The 24266-nt window shown below is 45.7% G+C and overlaps 1 protein-coding gene across 2 annotated transcripts in view; it reads left to right on the top strand.

The window, feature by feature from the left end:
* VPS52 (VPS52 subunit of GARP complex) overlaps positions 1-2909 on the top strand; it is a 16180-nt gene extending 13271 nt beyond the window's left edge. For both annotated transcript variants that reach the window (XM_059400002.1, XM_059400003.1), the window contains 3 exons: positions 1602-1713; positions 1920-2038; positions 2241-2909. In XM_059400002.1, the coding sequence (XP_059255985.1) occupies positions 1602-1713; positions 1920-2038; positions 2241-2387 (378 nt within the window). In that variant the 3' untranslated portion in view covers positions 2388-2909. The remainder of the gene's footprint in view (positions 1-1601; positions 1714-1919; positions 2039-2240) is intronic.
* Positions 2910-24266: the final 21357 nt, after the last annotated feature.

Below are 24266 nucleotides of genomic sequence, written 5' to 3'. Positions count from 1 at the left end.
GCCCGATGTGGGACTCGATCCCAGGACCCTGGGATCATGACCTGAGCTGAAGGCAGCGGCTTAACCCACTGAGCCACCCAGGCACCCCTACAGTCTGGATTTTGTGGATCACATTCCGTGATGTGGTTAAATGCTGTTTCTTTTTTCTAATTAATGTGTGGTTAGAGGGAAAGGCTTGATCAGATTGCAGTTAGGGTCTTTATTTTCCAGGATAATTGAGAGCTAGTGGTGTGTACTTCCATCAGGGGCACAGAATGTCTTCTTGGCTCCTTTTCTGTCAGTAGCCATCAGTGCTCACTGCCCACATCCCATGAATTAGATTTCCATACTTAGTGTCATCATTCTTCAGGTATTTCTAATATGCTGTTTAACCTATTGACTTTTTAAAGTTAAAAACATTTAAAATTTTTAAGTCCTTTCTTAAAAATTTATTTATTTTATTTTATTTTTTATTTTTTTAAGATTTTATTTATTTATCAGAGAGAGAGAGGGGGAGAGAGCGAGCACAGGCAGACAGAATGGCAGGCAGAGGCAGAGGGAGAAGCAGGCTCCCTGCCGAGCAAGGAGCCCGATGTGGGACTTGATCCCAGGACGCCGGGATCATGACCTGAGCCGAAGGCAGCTGCTCAACCAACTGAGCCACCCAGGCGTCCCCTTTCTTAAAAATTTAATTTTGTTTCACGTCTGTCCATTCCTAATCTTGAGTCATCATCTTTGTGTCTAATTTTTAATTCCCTGAATGTTTCATACAGAATGTACAACCGCTATGTATCTGACAGTTCTGATGTTGGCAGTCTTTGGAGGTCTAAGTCCATTGCTTAATGTCTCCTGCCTTCATAGTAGTTTCCTTTCTTATGGGTCTGACAATCTTTGAGGTCATTGCTTGTTTTTAAATTTAAAGATTTTATTTATTTATTTGACAGACAGAGGTCACAAGTAGGCAGAGAGGCAGGCAGAGAGACAGAGGAGGAAGCAGACTCCCGCTGAGCAGAGAGCCCAATGTGGGGCTCGATCCCAGAACCGTGGTGGGATCATGACCTGAACCAAAGGCAGAGGCTTAAACCCACTGACCCACCCAGGCGCCCCTCATTGCTTGGTTTTAATCAGGGGGAGTCATATGGACCTAAGATGGGATTAAGGATATTTTTTCTGTCGAGAGGGTTTGCCTCTGCTTATGCGGTAGCTGAGAGATGCAGTCCACCACCATCTACATCAGCACGCCTTTGAGGCTCTTGTGAGAGAGCCAGGCACTGCTTCTCTACCTGAGTCTGGCATCAGGCTCGGTTTCCAGATAGCAGAGTTGCCATGGCCACTTCCCTTCTGGCGGCCCTGCTTTGCCCAGCTTCCCACCCCTTTGGTTTTGGCCCTGATCCCACTTTCTCATTACTCTGCACCCAGCCCAAGTTTAGTTTTTTGGCTTTTGTTTTTGAAGCGGGGGTAGTCCTTGGAGATTTCCCTACCTCTTGTGAGACCAGTGGTGTCTTAAAGTATATAATTTGCTCTGGGAGTATTCTGGAACCTGGTCAGTCATGATGCCACAAGTGGGAAAATCTGTTGACACCAGGACACTTGACTGTGTGTGTGTGTGTTTATTTCTACAGGAATTCATTGAAGAGTTATTGTCTCCCCCTTTTGGGGGTCTGGTGGCATTTGTGAAGGAAGCTGAGGCTTTGATTGAGCGTGGACAGGCTGAGCGACTTCGAGGAGAAGAAGGTATGAGGATGATGTGGTAGTGGTGGGTTCAGTGGTAGGGGGAGTGGAAAAGAAAAATGAGAGGATGCAGATTCCACGGTGGGGTGCGTAGAGCAGGCATATGGGGTCGGGTGGTGAGGAGGGCTGTGCCTTGCGGAGGACTTAGGGGTCAAAGATCACCTAGCCAAGTCCTCCTCTGACACCCTCTCTTTTCCTCCTGCCATCAGCCCGGGTTACTCAGCTGATCCGTGGCTTTGGTAGTTCCTGGAAATCATCAGTGGAGTCTCTGAGTCAGGATGTAATGCGGAGTTTCACCAACTTCAGAAATGGAACCAGTATTATCCAGGTGACTTGCAGCTCCCAGGCCTCCCTCCTCCCACCCCCAACCCCCGTTACTAGTGGCTTTCCCTGGGCTCAGCATCGTCCGGGTGACCCTTGATCTTTAGTATCCAGCATGCCTAAAGTTCTGGATGAGCCCTAGCCAGATTCCCAACGTCATCTCTAGCAACACCCCACAGCTTGACTCTTGCATGACTTTGTCTGCTCAGGGAGCTTTGACCCAGCTGATCCAGCTCTATCATCGCTTCCACCGGGTGCTCTCTCAGCCCCAGCTCCGTGCTCTGCCTGCCCGGGCTGAGCTCATCAACATTCATCACCTTATGGTGGAGCTCAAGAAGCACAAGCCCAACTTCTGATGTGCCGGACCCTGGGACCCAATGGCCTTCTCTAATGGACTTCTGGACCCTGTCCCAGCCTCTTCGTCACCTGGGGTTTTCTAACCAGTTTTCCGCGTGCCTCCTAGGTCCTTGACATGCCTCACCCTGCCTTCATTCTCTGGACCCTGCCTCATGAGGATAAGCTGGATCCCCTTGTTTTTAGGCTCCCAGGACCACTTCCCCCGGGGTTCCAAAACAGTCTTTATCATTTTCCCAATTTCATCACTCTTCCCCCCCACACACCCAGATTCTCTTCCCCCAGTAAAACCTTCAGTGTCTCAGTCTCTGGTTTACTCAACTCTTGTCACCATGTCCTGAGGCACAGAGCCTCAACTCTTGGACTTGATGGCAAGGCAAGTCATTGATTTTTTTCTTCTACTCAGTGTAGCTTTTTGACCTAAGATCTCAGAAACTTGAACACTAACCAATCCGATTCCTCTTGGCTTGAGAGTTACTCCAAGGCCAGTCGGCAGAAAACAATAAATATTTAATATGATATAACACTCTTCTCCCATCTCCTTCCTCCCTTCCTCCTGGTCCTTGAGGGGGGGCCCCATTTCTGCTCCAGGGTCACCTTTCTGCTGTGGCTACCTCCTGGGCTTACCTGCTGGTGAGTGTCCAGAAGGGAGAGGTACAGAAAGTAACCTTTAACCTAAAGTAACCTTTAACCTCTGCCTGCTTCAGGGCAAAGAAGTGGCTGCGTTGGTTTTAGGGAGGGGACTAGTTCATGAGTAACCAGCCTGATGGAGGAATTTATGGCAAGTGCCTCAAAATAAAAATAAATTATATGCACACACATACATATATACTGCTATCTTGGCTCCCCAACACGGGCTTTCCTTGCATCCCTACCCCCAAGCTGACCCTGGGACTGTCCCCTCTCCTTCAACATCAGCTCTTAGTTCCTTTGGTTGTGGCTGGCACCACCCTTGCAGGGGTAGGGCAGGGGCAATGGTAGGACAGGTTTCTAGAGTGCCTATTTCATACATTTCTGTGTTTAACTTGGAGCACCTGTACACTTCATTTGAACTCAAGACTCTACACCCGAGAGACACGGAGGCGCCTTTAAGTTTTAAAGAGTAAGGCGCAGGCAGTCTGGAGAAAATGGTAATTTGGAGATATTTCCTTCTCCTCCTCGGCCTGAGCATTCCTTCCCAGGCCCTAGCGAGTTAGGGAAGGAAAATGAATTCTACCCCCTGCTTGGGCCCTTTGGATACAGGCCCAGCCGCAGAGTCAGGGAGGGGAAGGATCCTCAAAACCTCCTCGTGTTTGCCAAGCGCTGGATCCCCGACCGCCACCCGTGAACGCGTTGAAGAGGGATGTGGGCGCGTCAGGAGGGGGAATTGAAACGGTTCTGGCCGGCAGGCTCTTCCGATTGGCTGCCGGGGGGCTGGGGCGTGGCAGGAGGGGCCTTTTTCCGCTCCCGCCTTCCTTGGGTTCCGCCCATCTCCGAGAGGCGCTCTCTGATTGGAAGCCAGACCTCGGAGCCGCTTCCTCAGCTTTGCGGGCTTGGCCGAAGTGCGGGGGGTGGGGTGGGTAACTGTGGGCGGCTCTTGATTGGCCTAGACGCCTCAGGGGCGGAACCGAGGCAGTGTCCTTAACTGACCTCAGCCGGCGCCACCGCTCCTCACACCCTGCTCTCGGCGTTCTTCCAGTGTTACCCTGCCTGACTCTGCCCTAGATGTTACTTGAGGCCTGCTGCGTGCTAGGTGGTGGAGTGCTAGGCTCCGAGGGCCGCCAGTTCGCCCCGGGAATCCTCTGTCCTTCTGTCCCTCTGTCCCTCTGCCTTCCTTTGGTGCTCATCATTCCTCGCCCAGCTACACCCGCCCCCAGTCCTAGTTTTCAGCTTTAGCGGATCTGGTGCTTACATTTGCTCTGACTCCAGCCTCAGCGTGAGGTGCACAGAGAAGGTTCGCTCAGGGTTTGGGGCTTGGAACAGGCAAGGTACAGGCTGTTTTGACAAAGAGCAGTTTCCTTACAGAAAGGGTCCCCTGATACCCCATGTGGGAGACTTCCTTCAAGACAGTCGACTTAATCGGAAGTCAACTAATGCTCCTATGGGAGAAGGGCTGTGCGGGCAGGCACTCTGATTTCAGTACAGGCCGCTTCTGTCCATCCCGGAACGCAAATATTCAGACGACCGATAAGCGCGTTATTTTACCGGGTTCACTGAGGGGCAGTGCTGGAGTATGAGGAGGCTCTTGATTAGGGGACCAGAAGGCATTCACGTTTTATTGTAACGCACAGTTTTCGGGGACATCGACCTCCCCGGGGATCCATAAGAACTCTTTAGGACCCGATGCGACAGACTAGCGTGAAAGGGAGCCGCGATACCCATATCGACCTCCAGGAGGCAGCATCCACCAGGAGATGGAGTTTTTCCCAGCTGCTTAGTTTTTCTGGAGGCGGGGGGGTGGGGGGGGGCGAAGCTTCTCCCGTGCTTCCATCTCGCTGAATCGACTTAAGTTGTTTTCTTTCAGCCTGCCTATCCCCCTTTTAAAAAGATGTTTTCAAGGACACCTGGGTGGCTCAGTCAGTTAAGTATCTGTCTTCAGCTCACGTTGTGGTCCCAGGGTCCTGGGATTGAGTCCCATATGGGGGCTCCCTGCTCAGTGGGGAGCCTGGTTCTCCCTCTACTTGCCGCTCCCCCTGCTAGTGCTCTCTCTGACAAATATATAAAATCGTTAAAAAAAAAAAAAGTCTTTAGAAGGATTTTTAAGAGATTTTATTTACTTGAGAGAGAGTACATGTGGGGAAGGGCAGAGGGCGAGGGAGAGAGAGAGTATTAAGGAGGCTCCAAGCCCAGCCTCGTCGATGCGAGGGCACCAGATCTGAGCCTAGGTTGGGTCTGATGCTTAACTGACTGAACCCCTTAGGCGCCCGAAGATTTTATTATTTTTTTTAAGCAATCTCTTCACCTAAGCTGGGACCAAACCTGCAATTCCAAGATCAAGAGTTGGAAGCTCTGCTGTTTGAGCCAGCCAGGCACTCCAACCTAAAGACTCTTTGGCTTAGATAGAACCTTGTGATCTTCAGGCTGAAACTCTACTTCTGGCAAACATCACTGCCCCTCAAATTTCTCCGGGGCTGCTCAAGGATCCTTGACCCTTTAAAGAAATAGCATTTCCCTCTATTTCTCTACCTCTGTACCCTCGACTTGCCCTGAGTTATTTCTTACCTGAACTCTCTGGAAAATATTTAGTGTCTAACAGCTCTATATCTGCACAAAATGGGGGTTTCCATCCCAGCATCAATTTCAGGACTATTGACTGAGGACAAAAGAGATAAGGGACATCCCCCTTCCTCCTCATCCTATTATTGGCCCACCTGCCCTCCAGGTAAGAAGGGTGGCTTTTTTTTTATTTCAGAAGATCAGTCATAAGGGGAAGCAGGCAAATTAGCCAGATTCCAACATAGATCTGGGGTAAAGATTCAAGGAAAGAAGGAAAAAGCAAGCCCAAAAACAAAACTTCGAGGGGGGAGTAGATATCAACTCTTTTCATCCTGGGAATAATGGGTACAGCAATTCATGTTAAATTTTGGAGTTCCCCAAGTGTTTTCATATATAGTATTCATTAAGCCAAAGCATATTTATTGATCCCCTTATGTGTTCTATGATAGGCACTGATAGGATGCAGCAGAGACTAAATCAAAGTTTTTGATCTCATAGAGTAGACCTTTCATCTTACTGAATTCACACCCCTGCTCTGTGAGGTGTTCTTTCTCTTTCATATGCTTGAATAAATAAATGAGTCCCAACACCACACAGCCACTCAGTGTCTTGAACCTTCTCTGTCCACACTCACTTCTTGTTCCATGACTCTAGGCTAGGAGTTGTGGGCTGTGGCAGTAGCTATCTGTAGAGAAATAACAAATGAATTCTAAGAGGCAAGAATAAATTATTGGAAGGATATTTATAGAAGTGAAGGAAAAACTGAACGGGTAGGCTTTGGAAAAGACAGAAGCCAGGACAGTTCCAGGATCTAGGTAGCAGGGACCAAGGGTCCCAAGGTTCACGGGCAGGGAGCAACATGGTCTCCTAGCCTGGCCCCCTTTCCACTCAGACATTGCTGGGTTCCTCTGCAGGGCCTTTAACCAAGATCCTAAAAGCTCTGTGAATGAGGATTGGGGAAATTTTATTTTATTTTAAAGATTTTATAAAATCTTTTTATAAAAGATTTTACAGACAGAGAACACAAGTAGGCAGAGAGGCAGGCAGAGAGAGGGGGAAGCAGGCTCTCTGCTGAGCAGAGAACCCGATGTGGGGCTCGATCCCAGGACCCTGGGATCATGACCTGAACCAAAGGCAGGGGCTTTAACCCACTGACCCACCCAGGAGCTCCAGGATTGGGGAAATTTAAAAAAAAAAAATTTATTTTCACTAACTTTGAACAGACACTTAGCATTTTCTCTAATGAAAAGTGTAAGCAATAAACCACAGCAGAACTGGCAGTAACTGTGATGGTCATCGATAAAAATCACAGGGTTTGGGGCGCCTGGGGGCTCAGTTGGTTAAGTGTCTGCCTTCAGTTCAGGTCAAGATCCTGGGGTCCTGGGATTGAGCCCCGCATCTGGCTCCTCGCTTAGCAGGGAGTCTGCTTCTCCCTCTGCCTATTTTGCAACCCCTGCTTATGCTCCATTTCCCTTCCTCAAACTCCCCATCCTAAATCTCACGTGGCAACGCTCAGGGTGGGATCTGCAAGCTTTGGACCTGTCTACTCCAGGGCAAGCATCCAAGATCCCTGTGAGCCCAGTGTGTCCACCCTCTCTGAGTGGCAATAATGTGACTGCCACATATCAAGGGCTTACCCTGTCCAGTGCACTGATTTATGCACCTCCCCCCAACTTTGTTGAATTTCTTCATTGGATTTGCCTTTTCTTTTTTTATTGATGCCATCTCTTTACTGTTTCTTCACGTTGCTGTGTTTGAGTTTGATATGCTAACCTGAATTTCGAATCATTGGTTGTCAGCCCTGTCTCCTTTTCCAGCATATGGACTCAATGCTGTAACTTCCCCTCTAAACACTGTTCGGTTATGTCTCGTACGTTCTGATATCTTTGATCTCTTTCTATTGTTATTCAATTCAAAAGATTTCCTAATTCCTGCTGTGGTAGCTTCCATAACCCAAGAATTATTTAGGAGTATATGGCTTGACACTGGAGCAGTTCAGTATTTTTTTATTTTATTCTTGATTTCTACCTCCCGGAAAACATATACTGAATGGTTTCGATCCTTTGATGTCTTTCTGAAGTTTGTTCTGTGACATAGCATGGGGTAATTTTTAGTAAATAAAATTTGATATACAAAAGAATGTGGATTCTTTTGCTATTGGGGCAAGTGTTCTGTATTTGTCAAATAGGTCAAGTTGTTAACTGTGTTCTTCAGATGTTCTATATCTTTTCTGATTTTCCCTTGTGTTTTCTTTTTTATCACTTATTGAGAAAGATGTGCCAAAGTCACTCACTAGGAATGTGTATTTTTCTGTTTTTTTTTTCATTTAATTTTTTCAAATTCTGTTTTGTGTATTTTCACATGCTTTGGATATATATGACACTGGGTTTGGGGAAGGGAAGGCATCATGAGTTTATGGAACTGCAATATCCTATTGTCTCTAAAATGAAATTAGGATCAGAGTTCACCTTTAAGTTCAGCATCTGAGTCAGAGTCAGAGGATGTTGACACTGCTCCTGAGAGATGGCTACAGAGATGATCATGGAGCATTCAGGTGCCAGGGCTCTCATCCGGGTACTGCAGAGCCTCGGTATAGATCACCTGTAGGAGAGGGAGAGACAGCAGCTCCTTGAAGGGAATATGGATAAGCCAGTAATCAGGAGGTGGGAGATCCCCACATCTGCACAGAGAAGACTTGAGAAGATGTTGTCCTCCCATTTATCTCGCAAGATCCTGTGGCGGACCTCCCTATAAGGACAGGACAGGGGCTCAGTCCTTGGCCTCTGCTTGGCCTCATTCATAGTCCAGGAAAAGTCCTACAAACTTAGCACCTGTAGGCATCGTCACCAGCTCACCCTATGCCCCTGTGCTTGAGCCCCTTGGCAATTGCTTCTGACACCACCCGATTTCTTCTTTGTATCCTATTCTTCAAGAAATCTCTGGGCTTCCTGATTACTCCAAGGCTTGATTAACTGCCTTGAAGCCTTTCTTGGTTCCAAGCTTCCTTTTCTTCCTTTAGTTTCTGAAGACTTGTAATCATTTTACCCAGAAGATGTCACTGTCTCCATTTTTATTTCTGATTTTCTCTAATTCTTTGCTCTGCAGCTCCAGGGCCTCATCCAGGACCTGCAAAGAGCAGACATCTGGGCTGAGCTGCTATAATTGTGGTATGGAAGGTTGTCTTCTTGTGGTCTTTGCACTTCTTTTTTGAGGCATCATATTCTTACTTCAGCTTGAAACTTTGCAACCTTGACATGAACTTAGGAGACCCTAATTGCATCTTTGTCTAAAAACTTTAATGCAAGATTTGCAGAACCCCCCTTCAAGTAACAGCAAAGCCCATCTCCTTTAATATCTCTTTGGTTAGGGGCACCTGGGTGGCTCAGTGGGTTAAAGCCTCTGCCTTCGGCTCAGGTCATGATCTTGGGGTCCTGGGATGGAGCCCTGCATCGGGCTCTCTGCTTGGTGGGGAGTCTGCTTCCTCCTCTCTCTCTCTCTCTGCCTGCCTCTCTACTTACTTGTGATCTCTGTCTGTAAAATAAATAAATAAAATCTTAAAAAAAATTCTTTGGTTATCTGTGCAAAGCTTGGTATCCTTGAGTTTGTTTGAGAATCTCTCATAATAATGTAGGATTTGGAAAAGTTGTACCAATTCATCCACTGTAATGTCTGGAGGTAAATCAGACATAAAATACATTTGTATTTCTCTCTTCTTCAACATGAAACCATCTCAATTCTTCTTTTCTTTTATCTCTCCCCTTTTGGGATCAGCAGGCTTGAGGCTTTTCTTTGCAGAAGTTCCTCTTCATCCCTAGCATTGATACCTTCATACATTTGCAGTAGGGCTAGACTCGCCTTCATTGGAGAGGTCACAATTGGCCTGATGTGTAGCAATATAACCTTCTGTGATCTCAGGGAATGAAGCCTTCTCATTCAGTTCCCACTTATAGGAAGTATCAGCCAGCTATTACCCGAAAGAATCCGTTTTCCCCCCACTGGGATCTTCATGGTGTCTCCATATAATTCTTGCATTCCCACCTGCTTGTGAAACCTGTCCTTCCCATCCAAGTGGTTGCCACTTGCCTTTTCCATCTAGCACAGGGGTAGGGTCCAAGTGGGGGAGGCGGCAGCGGTGCCGGGCTTGGGAGCCACTACCGATTATGTGTGAGGCCTGGACATTTAACACACAGAGTCATTTAATGCCCACAGCAGCCCTGTGAGGTCAGTACTCTTGTCATCTCCATTTTACAGAAGAAGAAATGGAGGCCCAGAAAGACCTTGTCCAAGGTTATAGACAGCTGGAACATGACAAGGGTGGGATTTGAATGCTGTCAGCTCTGCTCTAGAGGCCACATCCTTTTTTTTTTTTTTTTTAAGTTTATTTATTGGGGCACCTTGGAGGCTCTGTTGGCTCAGCATCTATGTCGGCTCAGGTCATGGTCCTGCCTAGCAGAGGAGTCTGCTTCTCCCTCTGTTCCTCTCCCAGCTGGTGCTTTTTCTATCTCTCAAATAAATGAATAAAATATTTTTTAAAAAGATTTTATTTACTCATTTGACAGAGAGAGAGAGATCACAAGTAGGCAGAGAGGCAGGTGGGGCGCGGGCGGGGGGGGGGGGAAGCAGTCTCCCTGCTGAGCAAAGAGCCTGATGTGGGGCTCTATCCCAGGACCCTGAGATCATGACCTGAGCCGAAGGCAGAGGCTTTAACCCACTGAGCCATCCAGGTGCCCCAAATAAAATCTTTTTTAAAAAGCTTATTTATTTAATTTTGAACAATCTCCACACCCAACATGGGGCTTGAACTCATAACCCCAAGATCAAGAGTCCATTCTCTTCCAGCTGTGCTAGCCAGGCTTCCCCAGAGGCCATATCCTTAATCACCACTTTTTACCCCTTCCAAGAGACTCAATGAAATCCAGCCTTCCTCCTATCCCTGTTTTGATCGTTTAAGTGAAAATGTAAATGCCCTAGCCCGCTTACTCTATAGCATTGTTGTCTCTGCGATACTCTGACTCTGGTCCTGACCCAGCCCTCCACTTGGCCCCTCCCGAAGCTACCCTTATGCCCTCTAATAAACTTCGAAGCTCCTCATAGCCTTAACTTCTCCTTAGCGTGCTCCCCTCACTTCCAGACTTTAGCTGAAATGTAACTCTCCCCTGGGGACACTACCTTCTCTCCTGTCTTCTGAAATAAGAGCTGTTTATTTTCTTATAGGTGTGGGTGCTTTCCTTGCTCCAGATTGCTGCCTCCAAACTACACCTCCTCCAGTCCCCAGGTTTGTGTTTAAAATAGCCCCTGCCTCAGCTAAATTGCCCTTTTCCTCTTTGCTACTGTCTGCCACATGCTAGACCTTCTTACCTCACTCAAGGGGACAGTGGCACCCAGCGGACTGAGTCTCCCCATCTCTTTGTCCACTCAGAGGACCCATTCCCCACCTGGCCTCTCAACAACTTGGTGACATCGTCCCATGAACTTCTGCACTCCGAGCCAGCCACCCATTCCCTTTGTTACACCCTGGACTTCGTCATCTGAAGCAGCCACTCTTTGAAAATCCATCAGTCAGCCTCCTGACTCCGCCCCTATCTTCTAACCTTGCAGCCATCACCCTGGCTAGCTCCTTACCACCATGTCTTAGGCTCCCGGTACCCTTTTTCCAATGTGTCAGTACCTCCTCTCCACTTTCAGCTGTATGGCCCTTCATTTCAACAACTGTCTTGACAATATCCTGAACTCCCTCGCCCCTCTATATTTTCACCCTTGGCCCTACCTGGCAAAGCCCCACCCCTAGATGAGCCCCGTGATATGTCTTCTTCAGTATTTTACTCTGATGGCCAAGAGGTGTTGAAGGAAGCCACACAACCAGGAAATAGTTACCAGTCCTTATTCATGCCACCAACCCCAGCATTGCTTAGTGACCCAACCACATCATGCTGGTCAATGGCTACTTTAAACTCCCTGATCCTCCCTGGCTGGCTCAGTGGGTTAAGTGTCTGCCTTTGGCTCGGGTCATGATCTCAGGGTCCTGGGATTGAGCCCCGAATTGGGCTCTCTGCGCAGAAGGGAGCCTGCTTCCCCCTTTCTCTCTGCCTGCCTCTCTGCCTCCTTGTGATCTCTCTCTCTGTGTCAAATAAGTAAAAATAAAATAAAATAATTAAAAAATAAGTAAACTCCATGATCCTGCACCTGTGAGGCTCCTCTGTCTCACCTCTCTCAGTTGTCACTTATGTCACTTATGTCACATAGGAAACTGAGGCCCTCAGAAGTGAACGCCCTCCAACACCTGTCACTAAATTTACACTACCCCCTTGTTCCTCACATTAGAGCAGTAGTTCTCCAATTTTGTCCGCATCAGAATTGCCTGGAGGGCCTGTTAAACCATGTATTCCTGATTCATTGGTTTGGGGGGGCTAGAATTTTAATTTGTAACTACTTCCCAGGTTTGGGACCCATCACACCTGACCCATGGTTTCAGATGCTGTCAGCTGATCATTCTCAGACTCGTATCTGGTCCCCGGTCTTGTGTATCTGACTGCCTACATGGAAACCCTACTTGGATATCTGAAAGGTACCACAAACTTAGCATACTTGGAACTTAATCATAATCTTGCCCATAGACAGTATCATCATCATATCCAGACCACAAGGACTTGCTCTGGCCTGCATACTTTGGGGGCCTTTGTTTATCACACAAGGCATTTATTAAATGACATCCAGGCACTTGGGATCTGGCCCTCAGTGCTGGCATAGCACAACCTGAAACCCTGAACATCTGCTCTCATAATTAACCCCATTTGGACCCCAGGGAAATGCTTCTGCAATCTCTTGGCCTGTATCCTGGAAACAAAAGATGACTACAACTGAATCCTGTGAAAGTTTAGACTATGCCTCTGCCAGATTCCGAGGTGCATGCTGGTTTGGTGTGTAGGCAGGATTTAAGTGGCAGAAGCACTTAGGTAAGAGAAAATGCAACTAAATTAATTTGTCAAATATTATCTCTCAAATGGCATGATAAAGTATCACTTATCACATAAAGTGTCCATTTTTCTTACTTCTCTTTGTGTTTCAGAGGTATCGATTTATGTTGTGCTGCATTCACGACAGTTACAAATGACAATTGAGGAACATTTTGCAATATTAATTTTTTTTACTGTAAAATTTGTATGCAAATAGGTCTAGACATAATTTTTGTGAGGTATGACATTGATTTTCTGTTTGGTAAGTGGATGAACATTGAATACTAGATTACAAATAGTTTGATTTCTATAAAGTTGTCTAATACGGATTTTTAAAGCAAGCAAAAAATAGCTTTATTTAATTAGTTTGATTTAGGATATTAAAATTTATTAATTATAATTTTTATTTTGTCTTTTTAATACACAATTTTGAATATTTTAGAAGAAAATACCTTTTGTAACATCTACTAAAGTGATTTTTAAAGTTTTTTTTACATTTACATATTTTGGCAAAAATCCATTTTAATTTTGTAAACATTGACTACAATGATATATATATTTATTTATTTTTAAAAGATTTTGTTTATTTATTTGACAGACAGAGATCACAAGTGGGCAGAGAGGCAGGGGCGGGGGGAGCAGGCTCCCCACCGAGCAGAGAGCCCGATGCAGGGCTTGATCCCAGGACCCTGAGATCATGACCTGAGCCAAAGGCAGAGACCCAACCCTCTGAGCCACCCAGGCGCCCCATATATATATATATTTAAATCATAGGTCACTGGGGATGAGTTTAAAACTATGATAGAAATAGAAACCATTGAAATTATGGTAGAAGTCAGAACTATGGGGCACCTGGATGGCTCGCTCAGTCGGTTAAGCAACTGCCTTTGGTTCAGGTCTTGATCTCAAGGTCCTGGGATAGAGCCCGATGTTGGGCACCCTGCTCAGAGGGGAGCATGCTTCTTCCTCTCTTGCTCCCCCTGCTTGTGCTATCTCTCTCTCTCATTGATAAATAAATAAATAAATATCTTAAAAAAAAAAAAAGTAGAAACTATGAATGTGGAACTCAAAGAAAAATGGAGTATCTTCAAGAAAGCAATCTACTGAAATTTTTAAAAACTGAGAAGAGTACAAATGGAAGCCACATGTATTTTCATTTTTTTTAATTTTTTTTAAAGATTTTATTTATTTATTCGACAGAGAGAGATCACAAGTAGGCAGAGAGGCAGGCAGAGAGAGAGAGAGGAGAAAGCAGGCTCCCTGCTGAGCACAGAGACCGATGCGGGACTCGATCCCAGGACCCTGAGATCATGACCTGAGCCAAAGGCAGCGGCTTAACCCACTGAGCCACCCAGGCGCCCCGTATTTTCATTTTTTTATCCACAACTAAATCAATAAAGAGTATGAAATTGTGTGAATTCGATCTGACCTATTCAAGTTGTAGATTTGATAAAATCATTTTCTTGCTCATTTTTCTCAAATCCACAACAGAGAGATTAAGGCCCTGCAACTTCATATTCTTTATTTGTACTCTGTATCTAGACCCCTCAAATGTTAGGGTTCTCGCTCTTCCCCTCAGGAGGCCTGCTCCTGGGACCCACCTGTCAGGCATAGGAGCTGACAACCTCAACTAAGGTTTCAACCAATTGCCAGTATCAGCTGGCAGACATGCCAGTGAAAACCTTCAGATGACTCCAGCTCCCACCCATTCAGTCACTTTCAGCACAATCCCCACACATTGTAGAGCAGAGACAGGTGGCCCCAACTGTGCCCTGGCCAAATTCCTAACTGTAGAATCCATGGGATAATGCATGGTTATTGCTGTTGTAAGCCGTTAAGGTTTGGGTACTTTGTTACATGACGTGGGTGACTAATACAACCTCCTCAATTGACTGCCATCAGCTCTACTTCCTTCCCTCCCACTGAATCTGTTCTCACTAAGGCTGAACACGCTAGATCTTCCCTTTGCCAAATCCAATGGGCATTTTTTATCTTCATTTTTTTTTTTTTCCCTGAAACATTTGACCTTGTTGACTACCCACTGAAGTTCTTTTCTCTGTTGCTTTTTGTGCAACCATTCTGTTGCTCTCTCTCCCTCTCATTTGTCCTCTTGCCCCTCTTCCTGGACTTTCTTAGGCTACTTTCCATGACTTGATCCCATCTCCCTTCTTTCCTTATTTGCACACTTAAAAAAAAATTTTTATTAACATATAATGTATTACTTGCCCCAGGGGTACAGGTCTGTGAATCGTCAGGCTTACACACTTCACAGCACTTACCATAGCACATACCCTCCCCAATATCCATACTATACACTTTTTAAACTCATTCTCATACCCATCGTTATGCTGGTGACTTTGAAATGTGTATTTTTAGCTCAGATTTCTCCCTTGACCTTTACTCCCAGATATGTCTCATGAATCTTTCCATCTGAATGTCTCCAGTTGCTTAAAAATTAACATTCAATTTAAGCTTATTGAGCAAGTACTGAATATTCCCTAATTTGAAATGTGTCTCTTCTCCCAAACCTGCTTCTTCTTCGTTATTCCTGGTTTCAGGAGACGGAATCACCAACCACCCAGATGCTCAAGCCAGAAACCTGGAAGGATCCTCAGATCACACTCTTTCTTGCCCCCTCCCACCTCCTTCCTAAGAACCAAGTCCTATGATTTTACTCTCTAGCTCATCAGTATGTCATTACATCACCAACCCTGCTGCCACTGCCTGCCTCCTGACCTCTGGCCTTTCCCCAGCACCCAACACCATGTGCCCACCCAGTTCACAGATGAATCACAAGTGCTCCTTAGGCTTTGGAACCTCTGCTTAGGATTCTTCTGGTCATTCTTGACCTACTCTCCCAGTCTTGCTTCTTTCCAGCTCCTAACTCTGGCCCTAGGGCTCAAACCTTAATCTCATCTCTGGACTTCTGGATTCTAGGGCTTGACCCAGTTTCCCCTGCTGGATCGTGAGATGGCTTTCAGTACTCTGTATGCTTCAGAGATGGTTTTTATCCGAGTTTCTGCCCTTGAACCTAACTCCCGATCAGCCCCTTGGCCAGCCACAGGTGGCCTAAGCTAGTCCCGATGATGAAGGAATGATCTCTGCTCGGGTGTCCCCACACAGACTTTTGAAGACGTCACTTTGCTGGTCTTCTGTTTCTAGTTTGCCATCCCCTCCAGCCCATGCTCCTCCCAGCTGCTGTAGGGACACTTCTGAAGCGAAAACCAGAACTTCTCACTCTCCTACTCACAATTCCTTAATGGCTGCCTCTCCCCTTCAGGTAAAATCTCCACTTGTCCACCTGGCACACAAGGCCCTTTGGGATCTGACTTAAGATATGAAGTAGGGTGGGGCGCCTGGGTGGCTCAATAGGTTAAAGCCTCTGCCTTCGGCTCAGGTCATGATCCCAGGGTCCTGGGATCAAGCCCCACATCGGGCTCTCTGCTCTGTGGGGAGCCTGTTTCCTCCTCTCTCTCTCTCTGCCTGCCTCTCTGCCTACTTGTGATCTGTCTGTCAAACTAAAAAAAAAAAATATATATATACATATATATATATATATATATATATATGAAGTAGGGTGGAAAGAGCACAGGCTATACGGGGTGGCTATACAGGAAAGAGCACAGGCTATACAGGTGGGGGGTTGGGCAAGCCTGGTGGTGGGTAGTAAGGAGGGCACGTATTGCATGGAGCACTGGGTGTGGTGCATAAACAATGAATTTTGGAACGCCGAAAAGAAATTACATTAAAAAAAAAAAACACCTCAGCTCTGCCATTTTTCGGCTCTATGATCTCTGGCAAGTTACTCTGGACCACAAGTTCCTCATGTACAAAATCAGAGAGATATTGTGAGGACTCATGATTTATATGATTTTGGGAAGCGTGTATCACTGATCCTGGTGCATAGTAAGTGCTCAAGAAACGTTAGCAATAGTTCTCACCCTTCCCTCCCATCTCCATGCTTTATGTTCCAATCAGCAAAACTGACTTACTTGGGGATGCTTGATTATGTCACACTTTCCATTGTCCATTCTGTGGGCATATTTTTTCCTCCTTCTGGAAAGTTTACCATCCACTCCCCCTCTACAATAAAAGCCAACATACACCTTTTTCAAGAATTAGCTCAAATCTCAAATGCTCTGGACCCAGCTCTGACTCTTCTAGGTAGAGTGAGACCTCTTTTTTCTAAAGTGGCCTGTTTTGGTTTCCTATCCCTGTTCCACAAGCCACCCTAATATTTAGTGTTTTAACAGAAATGTATTGTCTGCAAGTTGACTGGGCAGCTCTGCCTCAGGTGGAATGTCCCAGCCTCATCACTTGGCAAGCTGTGGACACTGGAGCTTAGCCACTGCTGGCCTCTGTGGGCCTTGGGTCTACTTCATGTGGGTCTTTCAGTGGCTGCTCGGGTTTCCTCACAACATGGTGACTGGGTCCTGAGGAGGCATGTTCCAGGTGCCAAAAGTGAAAGCTGCAGATCAAGTAAGACCAAACCTCAAAAGTCACACACTCACTCCTGCCACATTCTGTTGGTCACAACAGGCCACAATCCAACCCCAACTTTAGGGAAGGGGAGATAGACTGAACATCTTACTGGGAGGAAGGACAAAGAAGCTGCCACCATCTTTAGTTCCCCATGCCCTCATTGCACTCTGTCGTTTGTCTTTAGTGCAGCTGGAATGACAGTGTCTTTGTAAGACTTGCTCCTGCATCTGCCTCTGTGCCAGCCTCCGTCTCAGAGCTCAGAAACTGGCAACCCACTCAAGTATTTCATTTGGTTCTCAATGTGCTTTTATGATTCTTTTGAACTAATTACAAAACTTAAAAATGGAGACATTTTATAGAAAAATTGGGATTTATAGTACCTCTTGGGGGAAAAAAAAAGCCTTAAATGAAGGAATGCTAAGCTGGTGCAGCCACTGTGGAAAACAGTATGGAGGTTCCTCAAAAAGTCAAAAATAGAGCTACCCTATGACCCAGCAATTGCACTACTGGGTATTTATCCCAAAGATACAAATGTAGAGATCTGAAGGGGCATGCGCACCCGAATGTTTATAACAGCAATGTCCACTATAGCCAAACTATGGAAAGAACCTAGATGTCCATCAACAGATGAATGGATAAAGAAGATGTGAGATACACACACACACACACACACACACACGATGCAGCCATCAAAAATGGAATCTTGCCATGTGCAATGACATGGATGGAACTAGAGGGTATGATGCTAAGACAAATAAGTCAAGCAGAGAAAGACAGTTATCATATGATCTCACCGATATGAGGAATTTGAGAAACAAGACAGAGGATCATAGGGAAAGGGAGGGAAAAATGAAACAAGATGAAACCAGAGAGGGAGACAAACCATAAGAGACTTTTGATATCAGGAAACAAACTGAGGGTTGCTGGAGGGGGTGGGAGGGCTGGGGTTTCCTGGACACTGGGGAGGGTATGTGCTATGGGGAGTACTGTGAATTGTGTAAGACTGACGAATCACAGACCTATAACCCTGAAACAAATAATGCATTATATGTTAATACAAAAATAAATAAAATGAGGCAATGCTAGTCTGAATTCCTACATGGCCATACCGAACCAGACAACCTTGCCCTTGGCGGGGTGCCTGGGCAGCTCAGTGCGTTAAACATCAGCTTTCGGCTCAGGTCATGATCCCAGAGTCCTGGGGTGGAGCTCCAAGTCAGGCTTCTTGCTCAGCGGGGAGTTTGCTTCTCCCTCTCCATCTGCCCACCCCACTCTCTCTCTCTCCTTCTCAAATAAATAAAATCTTAAAAAACAAAACCTTGCATTTGACACATTACATGCGTGGCTTTCACAGAAATGTGAGTTTGCCACCTTTAATTTTAGTTGCCTGAAGGGAGAGTTTGGGACATCTCAGATACTGGGCGCTTTCATTGCCAGATACGGTTCTTTTTTTTTTAAGCTTATTTATTTATTTGACAGAGAGAGAGAGAGAGATCACAAGTAGGCAGAGAGGCAGGCAGAGGGAGAGGGGGAAGGAGGCGTCCCGCTAGCAGAGAGCCCGATGCAGGCTTGATCCCAGAACCCTGAGACCATGACCCAAGCTGAAGGCAGAGGCTTAACCCACTGAGACACGCAGGTGCCCCACGGTTCTTTTTTTAAAAATTTTTAAATTTATTTTTAAAGATTTTATTTATTTATTTGTTGGGGGGAGAGAGAGAGAAAGAGAGAGAGAGAGGGAGCGCACAAGCACGGGGAGTGGCAGAGGGAGAGGGAGAAGCATGACCTGAGCTGAAGGCAGTCACTTAACTGAGTCACCCTGGCACACCTGAGAATAGTGTTTTTAAGTTCCATAAGATATTGTTGGGGTTTTGATTAGAATTGTACTGATATTTATAGATTTGAGAAAAATTACCAGCTTTATATTTAATTTTCCTCTTCTTGAGCATGGAATAGCTGTCCACTCTTTTTTGTCTTCTTTTCAAAATGTTCTCCAATAAAGTTTTATAATTTTCTCCACAAAGATCATGCACATATTTTGTTATATTTATTTCTGAATATTCTATAGTCTTTGTTGTTATTATAGATGGTATTTTCATTTTTCTTTTCAAAGATTTTATTTATTTGTTTGACAGTGAGAGAGAGAGACAGAGCACAATCAGGCAGAGAGGCAGGCAGAGGGAGAGAGAGAAGCAGGCAGATGCGGGCGGGACTCCATTCCAGGACGCTGGGATCATGACCTGAGCTGAAGGCAGCCATTCAACTGACTGAGCCACCCAGGCATCCCACACATGGTATTTTCTTAAAATAAAATCTTCTACTTGTTTATTGCTGTCATATAGGCAAATTGATGTTTGCATATTCATCTTGTCCCCAGAAAGGGGTGTATTAGTTCTAATTATTTGTGGGTTCTTGTAAATTTTCTTTGTCACTAATTATCTATGTAAAGTGATGGATTTACTACTTTTTTTTTCTTAATGTGCCAGTTCAGACCCACTAGCACAAGTTGAATAGAAACAGTAAAAACTAGGGAGGGGGCACCTGGCTGGCTTAGTTGGAAGAGTATGTGACCCTTGATCTTGGAGTCATGAATTCAAGCCCCATGTTGGGGGTAGAGATGACTTAAATAAATGAAACTTTAAAAAAAATTAAATATTTTTATATATAACTGATGAATCTTTGAACACGACATCTGAAACTAATAATACCCTATATGTTAATTAATTGAATTTATTATTTTTTAAGATTTTATTTATTTGACAGAGAGAGATCGCAAGTAGTCAGAGAGGCAGGCAGAAAGAGAGAGAGAGAGAGAGAGGGGAGCAGGCTCTCTGCTTGAGAGACTTGCGGGACTTGATCCCAGGACCCTGAGATCAGGACCTGAGCCGAAGGCAGAAGCTTTAACCCCCTGAGCTACCCAGGCGCCCAATTAATTGAATTTAAATTTAAAAATAAAAAATTAAGAAAAGAAACAGTAAAAACTAATATCCTTGTCTTGACTTTGGAAGTTATTTTCTAATCTTAGCTAGATTTTTAAAAAGATTTTATTTATCCTTTGAGAGACAGAGAGGGAGCACAAGCAGAGGGAGAAGGAGAAGCAGACTTCCCGCTGAGCTGGGAACCTGATGACATGAGGCTCAATACCAAGACCTGGAGATCATAACCTGAGCCAAAGGCAGACACTCAACTACCTGAGCCACCCAGGCATCCAGTTAGCTAGATTTAAACAAAAAAAATAGTGGAGTCCTGTTAAACTTTATCCAATGTGTTCTCTGTACCTATTGGGACAATATTTTTTTCCTTTTAATTTGACAAATTGTAAACATCATTAATAGATTTTTTTTTAAGATTTTATTTATTTATTTGACAGAAAGAAATCATAAGTAGTCGGAGAGGCAGGCAGAGAGAGAGAGGGAAGCAGGCTCCCTGCTGAGCAGAGAGCCTGATGCGGGACTCGATCCGAGGACCCTGAGATCATGACCTGAGCCGAAGGCAGCAGCTTAACCCACTGAGCCACCCAGGCGCCCCATTAATAGATTTTTAAAGTACACCATCCTTGTATTCCTGCAATAAGGCCTGCTTGGTCATGTGCATGCGCGCACGCGCGCGCACACACACACACACACACACACACACACTTGCACAAACACCAGATTCAGTTTGTTAATATCTTATTTAGGATTTTAGTCTTTCTTTTTAAAAAATTTTGTTTATTTGTTTGAGAGAGGGAGAGAATGAGCAGTGGGGAGGAGCAAAGGGAGAGAGAGAAGCAGATGATGCGGGCTGATCCCAGAACCAGGAGACCATGACTTGAGCCAAAGGCAGAGGCTTAACTGAACCACCCAGGTGCCTATAGGATTTTAGTATTATAAGTGTGATTGTCCCTCTTTTTCTGTTATCTGCTATAGTTTGTATAAGTAAATAAACAACTGGTTTTTAAGAGTCGGCAAAATAGGGACACCTGACTGGCTCAATCTGTAGAACATGTTACTCTTGGTCTTAGGGTCGTGAGTTCAAGCTTCATGTTATGTATAGAGCTGACTTTAAAAAAATAGTTGGCAGAATAATGCATCTATAAAACTATCTAGATAGGGGTGTGTGTGTGTGTGTGTGTGTGTGTTTTAACTCATTCCATATATTAGAATTTATAGATATGTTCAGGTTTTCTATTTCTTCTTGAGTCAACTTTGGCCACTTTTCATTTAATTTCCCCATGTTTTCAGGACCAAGACTTCACCTCCCATCCTTTGGTGGCTGGTAAAACATTTTTTAGTTAACAGAACTAATTATCAGTCCTCTTCCAGCAACTGTTGCCATGGTCAGCTTATTCTCTGGCTTTCAGTCTTCTCTTTGTTTATAACACTCAGGATTCTATTTTCCTTTTGAGAACTCAGTCATGTTTACTCCCCCACCCCCATATTTTATCCAGTATTTCCAGGTGATGGTGCGTTTAGATTTTCTATGTCCTCCATCTTGCTTGATTCTGAAGTTGTTCCCATTTTAGAGATAAGAAAGCTAGGTTCAGAGTGATTTAACAACCTGAGGAAGGTTGCACCACTAATACTTTTAACCTAGTAATTGAACTCAGATATTATGGTTCTAGATTCTGTGCTGTTGCCACATTATTCCATGCTGCCTTCTGAAGCCAATGAGGCAAGACCAGAAAGGGGCATTGCAAAGTTAAAGGGAAAGAGGGTCTCATAGGCAAAACGGAGGGGGCCTGAGATGAAGGCAGAACTGTGGAGATGGACAAGATAGGAAATACAGAGGAAGTAATTGTATTAAGAAAATGGCATATGCCTGGGCCGCAGCTGTTGGAGGGAGAATCATGTCCTCGAACCATCCTCTCTGAGATCCTGAAATATGTAGCCCTCTACCCCAGATCCTGGCACGCATGCTTCTATTGAACCAATATTTCGACTCAATATTTATGGAGTTCGAGGTCCCCTGTGTATGACAACAGTGAGCATCTGCAGTCGTGATCCCTGCCCTCAGGGAGCTTACATCCTCCAGGGGGTCAAATAACAAATGTTGAACTGCAACTGTGCCCAGTGCCTCTGAGGAAAGGCACACCTTGGTGTGTGGGAGCTCAGAAGAGTGGAATCTGACCCATGAAGGAAGGGCAGGGTACCTTTCCTGAGGATGTGGCAGAGACGCTGAGATCTGAAGAATGAAGAGAAGCTAGCTAAAAGAGAGATGGGAGAAAAAGCCTTTCAGGCTGAGGGTCCAGCCTGCACAAAGGCTCTTTGCAGGAAGAAGAGGAGCCCTCCCACTGGGAGAGTGGTGGGTGAAGAATCTGGAGGGGCGGACAGAGCCACACCTGGCAGGGCCTTAGCAGGTTAAGGACTTGTATCTTTAGCCTAAAATCAATGGGAAACCATTGAATGAATAAGCAGGGTGCCTGAAACAATCAGATCTGCATTTCAAAAAGGCTTCTAACTCAGGTGTGCGGTGGCGCATAGTAGAGAAGACCATTCTCAAGGTCTCCAGCTACTGCAGTGATTCAGAGGAGAGCCAGATGGTCCAGATGGTGGCTGGACCAGGGAGGTGGAGGGATGGAGAAGAGGGACAGATACAACTGATCAGAATAAAGGTGGGGGACGCCTGGGTGGCTCAGTTGGTTAAGCGGCTGCCTTCGGCTCAGGTCATGATCCCAGCGTCCTGGGATCGAGTCCCACATCGGGCTCCTTGCTTGGCGGGGAGCCTGCTTCTCCCTCTGCCTCTGCCTGCCACTCTGTCTGCCTGTGCTTGCTCTCGCTTCTCTCTCTATGACAAATAAATAAATAAAATCTTTAAAAAAAAAAAAAAAAAGAATAAAGGTGGATTCAGTACTGAGATGCTCGCCACAAACACCTCTACATCACATCCTTCAAAGGCAAGGGGCTACACCATACACCTGTTTGTAATACTGAGGTCACGGAACAGTGTCCCTGTTAGGTGGCGGACTCAACAGGTACTTCCTGAAAAGGTGAAACGGACTAGGGGTCTCCCAAGTGATCCTTTTACCTCTAAGCTTCTTTCATTCCTTCTGGCATATGTCCGTAGTCAGCCTCTCTGGTACATCCATAGGGAGAATGCTGCCAAATTCTAAAGCATATACTTTGGGGGGAGTTAATGCAGAACTAAGGTCTACCTTATCCTTTAACATGTATAGTAACAATAATCTTACTGTGAGTGTTGCCCAAGTGAGGCATTCCCCCAACAGAACCTTCTAAAAGGGTGAATGGTGGGGCACCTGGGTGGCTCAGTGGGTTAAGCATCTGCCTTTGGCTCAGGTCAGGATCTCAGGATCTTGGGATCAAGCCCCACATCGGGCTCTCTGCTTGGTGGGGAGCCTGCTTCCGCCCCTCTCTCTGCCTGCCTCTCTGTCCACTTGTGATCTCTCTCTCTGTCAGATAAACAAATAAAAAATCTTTTAAAAAAATTAAAAGGGTGAATGGTAACACCACCCTCCTCAGTGCCAGGCTGGAGCCAGAGGCGCTATCTAGAGGGGACGCTTCTGTGGGACCCCCTGGATGACTGTTCAAAACCAACTGTCCAGGATATTAAGCAAACAATTTTGTGGAAGAAGTGCAAATAGCCAGACACGAAGTACTTGTCTCGGAGCTTGACAACACAGGGGGAAAACCCCAAACTGAAGAAGAGATGAGTGGTCTCACTGGTGATGTTTGTACCTGATAGCGGTCCTAGGTTTTTCTGAGATGTCTCTTGTGTGTATTGTCTTACACGCTGCTCTCACTCCTGTGCTCAGACGCATGATCTGCTATGGTTTGGGGACTGAGAAGCCTGAGCCAGGGAAAAGTGGGAGATGGATGGGTATGGGAGAGAGAGGCTCCTTTTCTCTTCACCCCTCCAGCAAGACTTTCTTCTTCCCTTCTCAAGCATCCTGGCACAGCGTCACCTCCTCTGGGAGGCCCTTTCCAATTGCCCTACAGGTTCCCAGTGACCCCCTGCTCCAGAGGTTGGAGCCCCTTCTGCATGGGGCACTTACCATTCACCCGATGAGGACCCATCCCGAGGGAGCTAACATCTCATGGAACATCTACTCGACTGCTCCTCTGCCTCAGTGCCCATCAGAATCACCCAAAGGGTTTGTAAAAACCCGATGCTCCGCCCCCAGAGTTTCCTGTGTAAAGAACTCTCCCTTTAAGGGGCAAGATGAAGATTTATTCCCAGGTCTCCCTGCCTCTAGTAACCTTTCTTTCCCTGCCTCCCTCCTTTGCATAGTTAGTTATTCTCCTGCATGTATCTAGT

The sequence above is a fragment of the Mustela nigripes genome, chromosome 5, assembly GCF_022355385.1.
Source record: "Mustela nigripes isolate SB6536 chromosome 5, MUSNIG.SB6536, whole genome shotgun sequence".
Lineage (NCBI taxonomy): Eukaryota > Metazoa > Chordata > Mammalia > Carnivora > Mustelidae > Mustela > Mustela nigripes.
The sequence above is the reverse complement of the archived record's forward strand: the minus strand, read 5'-3'. Positions and strand labels throughout refer to the sequence as shown.